This window comes from Sminthopsis crassicaudata, chromosome 4, assembly GCF_048593235.1.
Source record: "Sminthopsis crassicaudata isolate SCR6 chromosome 4, ASM4859323v1, whole genome shotgun sequence".
Taxonomy (NCBI): domain Eukaryota; kingdom Metazoa; phylum Chordata; class Mammalia; order Dasyuromorphia; family Dasyuridae; genus Sminthopsis; species Sminthopsis crassicaudata.
The window spans coordinates 33,845,477-33,858,879 of NC_133620.1; the positions used below are offsets into that span (position 1 = coordinate 33,845,477).

At 40.3% G+C, this 13,403-nt stretch overlaps 1 protein-coding gene across 1 annotated transcript in view; it reads right to left on the reverse strand.

The window, feature by feature from the left end:
• Positions 1 to 1,694, reverse strand: part of LOC141541795 (DBIRD complex subunit ZNF326-like) — a 36,600-nt gene extending 34,906 nt beyond the window's left edge. The window contains exon 1 of the mRNA XM_074266275.1: positions 1,560 to 1,694. Within this exon, the coding sequence (XP_074122376.1) occupies positions 1,560 to 1,575 (16 nt within the window). The 5' untranslated portion in view covers positions 1,576 to 1,694. The remainder of the gene's footprint in view (positions 1 to 1,559) is intronic.
• Between the last annotated feature and the right edge of the window lie 11,709 nt (positions 1,695 to 13,403).

Consider the following 13,403-nt stretch of genomic DNA (forward strand, 5'->3'; position numbering starts at 1 on the left):
GCTGCAGAGTGAACAAGAGTTACCACATAAGGAGTTTCCTTAACTAATGAAACCTCCTGTCTTGCCTCTGAAATACACAAACACAACAACAATCTATGTAAGGCCCTAGTTTAATTTCTCCTTTCCAAATGAAAAAAATTCAGGACTTCCCCTGAAATAACAAAGACAGTCAATAACAAAGGAAAGATCTATATGCAAATCTGTTTTTATTTTAATAGGATCTCCTTTAGTAATACTGGAGCATGTGGTATGCTTCTAATTTTGTGCACATACATACAAAATGCTAATTCTCATTGGGCATACCAAATGTGCTGCAAGTAATCCAGTAGTCAATTTGTCAAATTGCTTTGACAAGGCATTACTGCTTTTTTCTACTCCAGTAGTGGTAGATTTTTATTATATTAATTATATTAGTGTATTATAAATCCTTTGAGGGCAGGGATTCTCTAACACAAGTTTGTAATTCCACGTAAGGCTGTTTCTAAAGAAATACACAGTCCCTTCACGCAGACAATGTAATACTAGCACTCACTACTGACCTCCAGGCTTTATCATAATTATCCCCGGGAGAAAACTTATCACATTTTTTGTATCTCTGGCACTGTTACTGGAACTTGTATGATAAAGGACCTTCTCAAAACCCACAGAGTGAAAATTAGTGGAAAGCTCTCCCCAAACCAGGTGATCCTCGCCCGTTTAAGCAACAAGCCTTCCTAAACTCCAACACCAAGATCCAATGCACGACCTCCCAGGCTGCAAATCGTTCACCAGGTCGCCCCCGAAGGGCTTGCGTAGAGGTCTCGCGACTGAGGTAGCCCACCACCACCCACCTTCCGAGTTACCAGGTCTCTCTAATGTATGCAGGGATGTGCTCAGGTGGGGGAGGAAGGGGCTCGCTCCTGGAGGGGCAGGGGCCCTTTAGGCTGGACATCCGCACGACCGGCCCACAAAAGGAGCGTCATTAACGACGGAGGATGGACTTTTGGGTCCCTCCTAGCAAGAAATCTGGGAGAACCCCGAAAGGCGGGGGCTTGTCCCGGGCGGGCGGCTCGCTCCAGGAATGAAGCCCGGAACGTCCTCCGCCAATTGAAGACAGTGTCCGGGGCAGAAAGCGGGAGGGGGCGCTGGGGCTTTGTGCCCCAAGCAGTCCCGGCCCCGGGGAAGGGGAGGGGCGGCCACATCTTCAGAAGGGGCTCCGGGGGAGTCTCTGGGTTTCAGAGAGTGCACTGAAGGGCACGCTCCGGGGAAAGGTCCGTCCCCGGGTCTGGGGCCCACGGAAGGGCCCCCCGCGCGCCCGGGGGATCGGACGCCCCTCGGAAAACAAAGCACTCGTAGGACGGGGGCGGGGCGGGTTCGGGGCGGGCCCGGGGAGCTCTCACTGGCCACTAAGCATCCTCCTCCCTACTCCCTCCCCGGGACGGGCCGAGGCCTAGGCGCGAGGCGGGCCCGGGGCGCCAGGCTAAGCCCCCCACCAGCCCCGGCCATTTTGAGGCGGCCAGACCACAGAGGCTCCCGAGTGGGCTCCCCGGTGTCGGGGTGGCGGGCTGCCGAGGGCTCACCTTCATCGTAGTCCATGGCAGACGGGCGGGTATCTCGGGCCGAGGGACCTCAAGCAGCGGATCTTGCTCGGCTCCGGTGGCTTAGAGTCACTGAAAAAGATGCTCTCACCTCAGGCGCCTCCCGCGACAATGAGGCTGGTGGGAGGGGGCGGGAGCCTGGCGGGGCCCGGAAAAGGTCACCGAGGGAGCGCGGCCCCTGATTGGCCGAGGTGCGCGTGGATGGGGCGGGGCCTGAGAGGGAGGAGGCGAGGGGAAGTCGGTGTTCACGTCACTCCAAGGCTCTCCCAGGCCCCGTGCCCCCTCCCCCACAACAGGTGGGGGCGGGGCGGCTGAGGAGAGGAGGCGAGTGCTGGAGCTAGAGGGGTGGGCAAGGAGCCGGCGCTGGGGTGCCTGGGAAGGGCGGAAAGTACTCCCCGCTTTGTCCAAATGCGATAAAGTGGGGCCTTAGCCAGGGGTCCTCCAGGCTCTTATTGGGGGGAAGAGGCTAGATTGGGGAGAGTCTTCTGCCCCTCACTCATTTCACCTGTCTAATGGGAAGAATGCCTGGAGCGTCCACTTGGAAGGGTCGTCGGGAGGGTCCTAGGAGAAGCGGATGAAAAACGCTTTGTCACTTTATGTAGCGGCCGGGAACCGGAGGCTGGGCGCGGCCTGGATTCGGATCCCGCCCTGACCTTCTAAGATCCTCTGGTTTAAGCAGTTCTGGAAAACTTAAATCGCGGCGGTGCTCGTGGGTCTGCCACCGGAAAGGGAGTTTGCGCATCGGGACTGATCACACACACACACACTCACACTCATACACACTCACACACACTCACACTCACACTCTCACACTCACACTCCTACACACTCTCACACACACTCACACACACTCTCACACTCACATACACTCACACACACACACACACTCTCACATACTCACACTCACACACACTCTCACACTCACACACACACTCACACATACTCACACACACACTCACACACACACATACACACACTCACACTCACACACACACACTCACACTCTCACATACACACACACTCTCACATACTCACACTCACGCACACTCACACTCATACACACTCACGCACACTCACACTCATACACACTCACACACACTCACACTCATACACACTCACACACACTCTCACACACTCACACATACTCACACACTCACACACACTCACACACACTCTCACACATACACTCACACTCATACACACTCACACACACACACTCACACTCTCACATACACTCACACACACACTCACTCACACACACTCTCACACACTCACAGACACACACTCACACTCACACACTCACATACACTCACACACACTCACACACACACATACTCACACTCACACACACTCTCACACTCACACACACTTACATACACACACACTCACACACACTCTCACATACTCACACTCATACACTCACACACACACACTCTCACACTCTCACACACTTACATACACACACACTCACACTCATACACACTCACACTCATACACACTCACACACACTCACACTCATACACACTCACACACTCACACACACTCACACACACTCACACATACTCACACACACTCTCACACACACTCTCACACACTCTCACACATACACTCACACTCATACACACTCACACACACTCACACACTCTCACATACACTCACACACACTCTCACACACTCACAGACACACACTCACACACTCACATACACTCACACACACTCTCACACTCACACACACATACTCACACTCACACACACTCTCACACTCACACTTACATACACACACTCACACACACACTCTCTCACATACTCACACTCATACACACTCACACACACACTCTCACTCACACACACTCTCACACTCACACACACTCTCACATACACACACTCACACACACACTCTCACATACTCACACTCATACACACTCACACACACTCACACTCATACACACTCACACACACTCACACATACTCACACACACTCTCACACACACTCTCACACTCACACTCACACACATTCACACACACTCTCACACATACACTCACACTCATACACACTCACACACACACTCACACACTCTCACATACACTCACACACACTCACTCACACACACTCTCACACACTCACAGACACACACTCACACTCACACTCACATACACTCACACACACTCTCACACTCACACTTACATACACACACACACACTCTCACATACTCACACTCATACACACTCACACACACACTCTCACACACACACTCTCACACTCACACACACTCTCACATACACACACTCACACACACACACTCTCACATACTCACACTCACACACACTCTCACTCACACACACTCACACTCACACACACACTCTCACATACACACACTCACACACACACTCTCACATACACTCACACACACTCTCACACACACACACACTCACATACTCACACTCACACACACTCTCACACACACACACTCTCACATACACACACACTCACACACACACACTCTCACATACTCACACACACTCACACACACTCTCACACTCACACACACACACTCTCACATACACACACTCACACACACACACTCTCACATACACACACATACACTCACACACACTCTCACATACTCACACTCACACACACACTCTCACACTCACAGACACACGATTTTTTTGATATTTCTAGAAGATGTAATCTTCACATAACTAATTATAGATGTTTTTTGGAACTCTCTTGCTTTCTCCATAATCTACTTCTGCTTCAGTGACCAAACTGTGTGTGGATCACAACAAAATGTGACAAGTCCTCACATCATTTTACATGTCTCCTGAAGAATCTGTTTTCTGGTCAAAAAACAACACCTTTCTGCGTCTTCTTTTCAAGGGCAGAAAAATGTTTTACTTCAGACCTAAGCCATTTTTTAAATGTATTTAACATCAGTTAATAAAAACTGATTATATATAATTATATAGAATTAAAACTGAATATAGAACAAAAGATTGGAAAAGTACAAGAAGACTTTATATTTTTACATTATTTATTTAACTTATACGCAGAATAGGTCTTGCAAAATTCCAGGTTGTATGTGAGATATGTATATAATAACACTCTTCTGGCAGAAAGTGAAGAGAAATTGGGAAGCTTCTTTATAAGGGAGGAGACAGTATAAAAAGCTTGTCTTGAAGTTTAACATTAAAAAAAAAAAAAAAAAAAACTTGGCAGCCAATCTCATCACTTCCCAATAATTATAAAGAGCAAAAAAATGGAAGCAGAATCGTTTTATATTCTTGGGCTCAAAGATCAGTACCAGCAACTGCAGCCATAAAATTAAAAGATGCTCCTTGGAAGGAAAGCACAGCAAATCTGAACAACATACTTAAAACAGAGATATCATCTTGCTAAGAAAGGTCCACATAGTTAAAAACTATGGTTTTTCTAGTAGCAATGTCTGATTGTGAAAGTTGGACTATAGGAAAAGCTGAGCACCACACAGCAACACATTCAAATTATGCTTTTGAAGAAGACTTTTGAGAGTCCCTTGGACCTCAAGGAGATCGAATCAGTCAATACTCTGGCTATTCACTGGAAGATCAAATACTGGAGTTGAAGTTTAAATACTTTGGCTACATACTGAAAAGGTGGGACTAATTGTAAAAGACCCTGATGTTGGAAAAAGATTGAAAGGAAAAGGAAAAGGGATAGGGCAGAGGATAAGAGGGACAGCTAGTATCACAGAAACAACAATAAGAAACTTGAGACAGACTTTAAGAGATAATAGGGGATAAAAGGCTCTGGCATGCTACAATCATGGGATCACAGAGTCAGATATGACTGAACAACAGAAAATGTGCTAAGCACTGAGAATTTAGAAAGGGTCAAAAGACAGACTCTGCTCTTGAAGAGCTTAACAGCATGCAAACATAAACAAAGCAAGGGATACATAGTATCATGATACTAAGTTATAATTAGAATAAACCTTAAAGCAGTTGTCCACAAACTCTTATCGTAAGAAGATTCCTTTGTACATGTTTTAATTGTTCATGGATAGTAACTATATTATAGTATCTTTGAGAAAATACATGACAAAAGATTACCATGAATTTACTACACTGAACTTATCACTCACATTTGCTAACATATGAAAAACAATAATATATTTAAATCAAAAACATTCTGTCCATGTGTAGTGTAGGTTGAATTATTACTCCAGGATCGTTCCCAGAGAGGGATCCCAGAGGCCAATTTACCCTCTGCTACATATGTTCCTGATACATTTTACTGAATTATTTATTTAGTTTCCCTAAAGTATCTCCATTGCCTTCTACCCCTCAAGGTGATTCCTTACAGATCCATCTGGGTCTGTCCTTTCCTTTTTGAGAATGAGAAGTAATTAAGGTCACATAGCTAGTTTTTAAAAGGTCTGGAAATTAAAGTAGGGTCTCTAAACTCCTGTTCTAATAACTTCCCCAATATTGCAGGCTACCCTGTGTCTTCTTTTTAAGGGCAGAAAAATGTCTTCAGACCTAAGCCATTTTTAAATGTATTTAACATCAGTTAGTAAGTGTTAAGGCAACTGGGAAACTTGATTTGTGACTATTTACTTTTCAGTAAATACATCTCTGGATAAAATGTTATAATTTCACCCTTTGCCATTCGATTTCTTTGTACATTCTCATTTAAAAGGAACCCATGATTGTGTTTCACTCTTCAAGTTTTCCCAATTTCCTTATTAGTTTTTGTTTTGCAATTCTATTGGCCCTCTGCCTAGTGTCTGAGAGCCAATTTTACCCCATCTGTCAGAGTTCTTCTGAATAATATGTGTGTAGAGAAGTGAGGTATTAAGGATTCTCTATCCTCTCTGCCTGCAGGTTCCATAAGCCCCTATTAATGATATTTCCCTCTTTTTTAAGGGCTAGTCATAACAACCCAGTTCCAATTAATTACATGATGTTAGATCAACTTTTAGAAAGGGATATTGACTTCAATAATATAGCAATGACAAATGCATAAACATTTCTCTCAATACCTGGTAGCACATATCCTCTTCCTACATCACTTTGGTCTCTGGGAAGGAAAGGGGTTTACAACTCAAAGTTAATTCAATTCCTACATAGTAAAGTCCCATGGAGTCTAAGTCTAAAGACCCACCAGACTGACATCCTGGACCCAAGCTCCTCAGGGCTTTGCTACTGTGCTTGCTGCAGTACCTAATCTGGTTCCTGGATTCCCAGGTCCCTATGGCTTGAGCTCACAGGTCAGGGACTCTGCTTCTTATAACTAAAAGTGAAAGAACAAATGAAACAACAGGAGCAAACTGCCCAGCCCCTTTCTTGAATTCACAGGATATAAATTAGAGGTCGTCAAACCTGCTGTGAGGGAAGGAATCCTTCATACTTATTGAATGTAAATTTAGGATTTTTTTTTAAGTTTTAGATTCATGGACACTTCTAGCTACATAGCCAGTAGAAAAGTGCTCCTCCCAATATGAAGTCAGCTGAGCATTTGTCCTAAGCTCAGTCCCATATCTCCAAATATCTTCTAGACATTTTCTTTGCATGTACCCCACTAATTTCAAATTTGACATTTACAAAATCCATCAGCAATTCCTGGTCCATATGGTCATGGTTTCCCCCAGGAACTCTATCCCACTAGAAGATCACCTTTTTTGGCTCATTTATGAACACATCTGGATTCTTCTATAAAATACAGCATTTGCAAGCAAAGCCTCACAAAAAACCAAAGCTTTGGCAAAAGTTCAATTAAGGTTCCTGAAAGAGCTGAAGCCAGAAATAACAAACAGAATTCTAACATTTTTGTAAATAAAATGAGAGTGCCAGAGAGAAAAAAAAATTGAAAAAGAGATGGGAGTTATGAAAGAAAACATTGGAAAGGGAACTACCAGCTTAGCACAAGAGATACAAAATCTTGCCTAAGAAACAAAATTATAATGGACCAAATAGAAATTTATGACTCCATGAGAAAGCAAGAAATATTAAAAACACAGTCAAAAGACTGGAAAAAAAATTGAAGAAAAAGGAAAAAACAACTGGACTAGAGGAGGAATAGCTTAAAAATCACTGGTCTCCCTGAAAATCATGAAAAAAGGAGCATATATATCATATCTCATAAAAATCCTAAAAGAAAACTGTTCTGATCTTCCAGAACCAAAAGACAATATGGAAATAGAAGAAATCCATTAGTCATCTCCTGGAAGATAAAATAAAGTGAAAATACCCAGAAACAATATAGATAACATTCAGGGCTCCTAGGTAAAGAAAAAAAAAATTACTAAAAGCAGTCAGAAAGAAAGAATTCAAGGACAATGTCACTTTGATCAGTTCATATAAGTTTTAACAGCCACCACAATAAGGAAATTGAGAGTTGGGAAAAACAATAGTCCAAAAAAGCAAAGAATATAGGATTACAACAGAGAATAATTTGCCCCCCCAAAACTAAGTAGAATCTAACAGGTCTGGCAGGAATGAATCTTTAATGAAATAGAAGACTTCCAAGCATTCTTTATGAAAAGTCCAGAGCTACGTAAAAACTTGAAAGTGCAAACATAGTTGTTAAGAAAATTACAAAAATGGGAGGGAGATTCTGGGAAGATGGAGGAGTACATCTGTAAATTTTAAGCTCTCCAGATTTCCCTCACAAACAGAACAAATTCATGTCTCAGAGCAACATAAATTGGTGAAAAATCAAAAAAACTTGGGGCAGAACAAGGGTCCTTCTGGTACAACCCAAAAAGATCCTAAGAAAGATGAGGGGCACACAAACATCAGGTGGGGACCTATGGGGCTAGTTGGATTAGTTGGAGCCTCAATAGGAACCACAGAAATTTTCACCTCCTCAACGGCATACATGAAGTCAGGGGTCAAAGTCCGGGAAGACTGAGTGAACTTTGGCTGATTGGGAATGCCAGGCCCAGCTGTGCTGCAAAGATGCAGCTCTAGGTGAGAAGGAACAAGTGTAGAAACAGGAGGTAGGGACACTGCTGGCTACAGGCACTTGCAGGAGAGAAGAGCTTTTGGTTTAAAATTCAGAAAGAAGAGCTGAAGTGAAACTAGAGGCATGCTCCCACTCTGATTAGAAGTGCCTACACTAATACTTCTCATTTCAAAAATAATAATAATAAAATGGACCAACAAAGAAGAAAATAACCCAACCATAGAAACTTTCTATGGGAAGAGGGAAGACTGGGGTTCATCTTCAGAGGAGGACAATGAAGTAAAAAAAGCTTCTTCTACCCCAAAGAGTAATGTAAAATGGCTCCTGGCTCAGAGAGAATTTATCAAACTCAAAAAAATTTAAAAATCTAATGAAAAACATTGAGGAAAAACAAAAAAAAAAATACCCCCCAAAAAAACCAAGAAAATTATGAAAAAAAGTTAATCAACTAGAAAAAGAAGTGCAGAATCTTAAAGATGAAAATAACTCTTTGAAAATTAGAATTGGGCAAGGAGAAGTCAGTGAAGCTATGAGACCAAGAAATAACAAAATAGATTCTAAGGGAAAAAAAAACAAAATGTGAAACATCTTATTGGAAAAACAACAGATCTGGAGAACAGATCAAGAAGAAAAAATATAAAAGTAAATGGACTGTCTAAAAGTCATGACCAAAAAAAAAAAAAAAAAAAAAGAACCTTGACATAATAATGCAAGAAATAATCCAAGAAAATTGTCCTGGAGTAATAAACCAGCAGGAGAAAGTAGAAATAGGGAAAAAAATCCACTGATTACCATCTCAAAGAGATCTTTTGGGGAAAACACATAGCAATATTATTGCCAAATTTTAAAACCCCCAGACCAAAGAGAAAGTTTTGCAAGAAACAATAAAAAACAATTCAAATATGCTGGAGCTACAATTAGAATTGTACAGGACTTATCAGAATTCACAATAAAAGACCATAGGTCCTGAAATCATATATGCCAACATTCAAAAGAACTAATGGGGAAAAATGGACTTTTAATAAATCTGTAGATTTTCAGGCCTTTTTTTTCAACTAAATCCAAACTCAATAGAAAATTTAACACGAAAAGAAAAATCAAATGAAGGTGGCCTGGCTGTACCTGATCTAAAACTATATTATAAAGCAGCAGTCACCAAAACCATTTGGTATTGGCTAAGAAATAGACTAGTTGATCAGTGGAATAGGTTAGGTTCACAGGACAAAATAGTGAACAACTATAGCAATCTAGTGTTTGACAAACCCAAAGATCCCAACTTTGGGGATAAGAATTCATTATTTGACAAAAACTGCTGGGAAAACTGGAAATTAGTATGGCAGAAATTAGGCATGGACCCACACTTAACACTACATACAAAGATAAGATCAAAATGGGTCTATGATTTAGGCATAAAGAATGAGATCATAAATAAATTAGAGCAACAGAGGATAGTCTACCTCTCAGACCTGTGGAGGAGGAAGGAATTTATGACCAGAGGAGAACTAGAGATCATTACTGATCACAAAATAGAAGATTTTGATTACATCAAACTAAAAAGTTTCTGTACAAACAAAACTAATGCAAACAAGAGTAGAAGAAAAGTAACAAACTGGGAAAATATTTTTACACTTAAAGGTTCTGATAAAGGTCTCATTTCCAAAATATATAGAGGACTGACTCTAATTTATAAGAAATCAAGCCATTCTCCAGTTGATAAATGGTCAAAGGATATGAACAGAAAATTTTCAGATAATGAAATTGAAACTATTTCCACTCACATGAAAGAGTGTTCCAAATCACTATTGATCAGAGAAATGCAAATTAAGACAACTCTGAGATATCACTACACACCTGTCAGATTGGCTAAGATGACAGGAAAAAATAATGATGAATGTTGGAGGAGATGTGGGAAAACAGGGACACTGATACATTGTTGGTGGAGTTGTGAAAGAATCCGGCCATTCTGGAAAGCAATCTGGAACTATGCCCCAAAAGTTATCAAACTGGGCATACCCTTTGATCCAGCAGTGCTACTACTACTGGGCTTATATCCCTTCTTTAAGTGGACCTGTATGTGCCAAAATGTTTGTGGCAGCCCTTTTTGTAGTGGCTAGAAACTGGAAAATGAATGGATGTCCATCAATTGGAGAATGGTTGGGTAAATTATGGTATATGAATGTTATGGAATATTATTGTTCTGTAAGAAATGACCAACAGGATGAATACAGACAGGCCTGGAGAGATGTACCTGAACTGATGCTGAGTGAAATGAGCAGAATCAGGAGATCATTATACACTTCAACAATGATACTGTATGAGGATGTATTCTGATGGAAATGGGTATCTTCAAAGAGAAGATCTAATTCAGTTCCAATTGATCAATGATGGACAGAATCAGCTACACCCAGAGAAGGAACACTGGGAAATGAGTGTGAACTGTTTGCATTTTTGTTTTTCTCCCCAGGTTATTTTTAACCTTCTGAATCCAATTCGTCCTGTGCAACAAGAAATTCAGTTCTGCACACATATATTGTATCTAGGATATACTATAACATATCTAACATGTATGGGGCTGCCTGCCATCTAGGGGAGGGAGTGGAAGGAAGGAAAAATCAGAACAGAAGTGAGTACAAGGGATAATGTTGTAAAAAATTACCCATGCATATGTACTGCCAAAAAAAAGTTATAATTATAATTAATAAGAAAAAAAGACAACCGGACCTTTACAATTTAACATATAAGAGCTAAAATCAAGGAACTTAACATGAACAAATTGTTTATGTTTTTCACATGGAAATGTATATCATATATTTAAAATGGACACTGCACTTGAGTAACTCAAAAGAAAGATTGGAGCAGAGTTAAGGTAAAAATAGTAATTATGTTATACAAATGAGGTGCAAATGAAAAATAGAAACAGAGGCATTAGAGGGGTATTAAGGGTTCATAGTTCTGAAAACCTACTCACATCAGGAATGCATTAAATAGGCAACACTACATATATACCACAAAAGGTATACAAAGATCTATAAAGAAATAAGGGTGGGAGAATGAGGAAGCAAATGGGTAGGGAAAGGAGACCAAGGAAGGGATTCATGAGTGTGAAGAGATTAAGTTATAGCAAGGCAAGTTAAGGAGCACAATTAAAGCAAAGAGTTAGCAGGGATAGGAAATATATGTGTTATGAGTGTTTATGTGTGTGTTTTATTTATATATGCATAAATATATCCTTGCTTAACTATAGCTTGCTTGGGGAAGGTGGGAAGGATGAAAAGGGAAAAAAGAGTAATTTTTTTTAAAAATGTGTGCAGTAGAGAACAAAAGAACAACCTACAAAGAAGTAAAGACAGACATTCATGAATATAATTTCTTTTACTATTATATATCCTTTCTTGAACTGGTAATTTATTGTTATATATTTCAAATTCCCCCTGATATTCTGCTGGGCACATGACTAATGTTCTGTTCTATTTTGTAGTAGCATATACAATAGTACAGTAGTAGTCAATATAAATAAGAAAGAAGAGCTGGGAGGAACAATAATGCGCTAAAGTAACTCTCATCAGAATCGGTCAAAGGAGGGGAAAAGATACATATGCTGAATTGGACATAGAAATGCATTTCACTCATTGGGGAAACAAGAAGGAAAGGAAAGAGGGAGGTATTAGAGTGAAAGTTAAAGGAGAGATTATTCTTAAGCAAAACAACTCTAAAATGTACAAAAATAAAATTTATTTTTACATTGTTAAAGAATTAGAAACTGAAAGAGTACTTATAATTAGAGAATGGTTGAGCAAGTTATGGTATATAAATATGGTGAGATATATTGAGGTGTAAGAAATGATCAAGGGGATGGTTTCATAGAAACCTGGGATGATGAATTGAACAAAGTAGGGTAAGCAGATCCTGAAGATCAGTTTCTATATTTGACATCAATATTATAAACACAACTTTGAATATCCTAGGAACTCTGGTATGTAACAATGGCTGACAATTCCAGAGGACTCATGAAGAAACATACTAACTCCCTACCCTCTGATAAATAATGAACTCAGTGCAAACTGAGACATAATTTTTTTTGGACATGACTAATACAAAAATTTGATTTACATGAGTATAATATATGTTTATGATAGGACTGGTTTTTTTCTTTCTTTCTCAATTGACAGGTGGATAGAAAGCAGAGAAGAAAGATTTTGGGTTGATTAAAAAATTAAATTGTAAATTAGTAAATTCAGGATAAAATGTTAGGAAAAATAAAATATATGTTCTAATATCCTATTATAATCACCTTGTAAGATAAAGGAACTTTGTTCGACCAATGAACAGAAATGTTTAATTCATTCCAAGCCTACATTACCAGAGCATCTCACAAAAACATTATCTTCTGAACAGCTATCACATGACTTTTTTTCCTCCCTTCACAGAATTCTATTGTCAGCCCCCTTCTTTGGAAAGTCTTCTATTAAAGAAATATTTTTCTACTAAAATAGGTATCTAACCCTCAGTGTCTAGAAAACTCAATTCAAATGATTACTATCAGATGGAAAAGGATTTCTCATCATTTTTGCCCATTTATCAAGGCTAAGAAAATGAAATTTTAAAAAGTCAAAAGAAGGAATCACTCGACTTGAGGTCTAATCTCAGGCTTGCCCTCATGTTTACTGCCGATATGTTCTGCTACAAGCTATCATTACCCCTGGCTGGATGGATAGGAGAGAAATATCTACTACTTCCTCTTGCTTAGAGAAGAAAAGACATGGTAGAGAATTGTGAGGGACTTTTAGTCTATATTGCTGCTTGAATAGAAGCAGTCTGACCATTTCCAAATATCAACTTTTATAAAAAGCCATAAATTGCATAAGACCAAATAATGC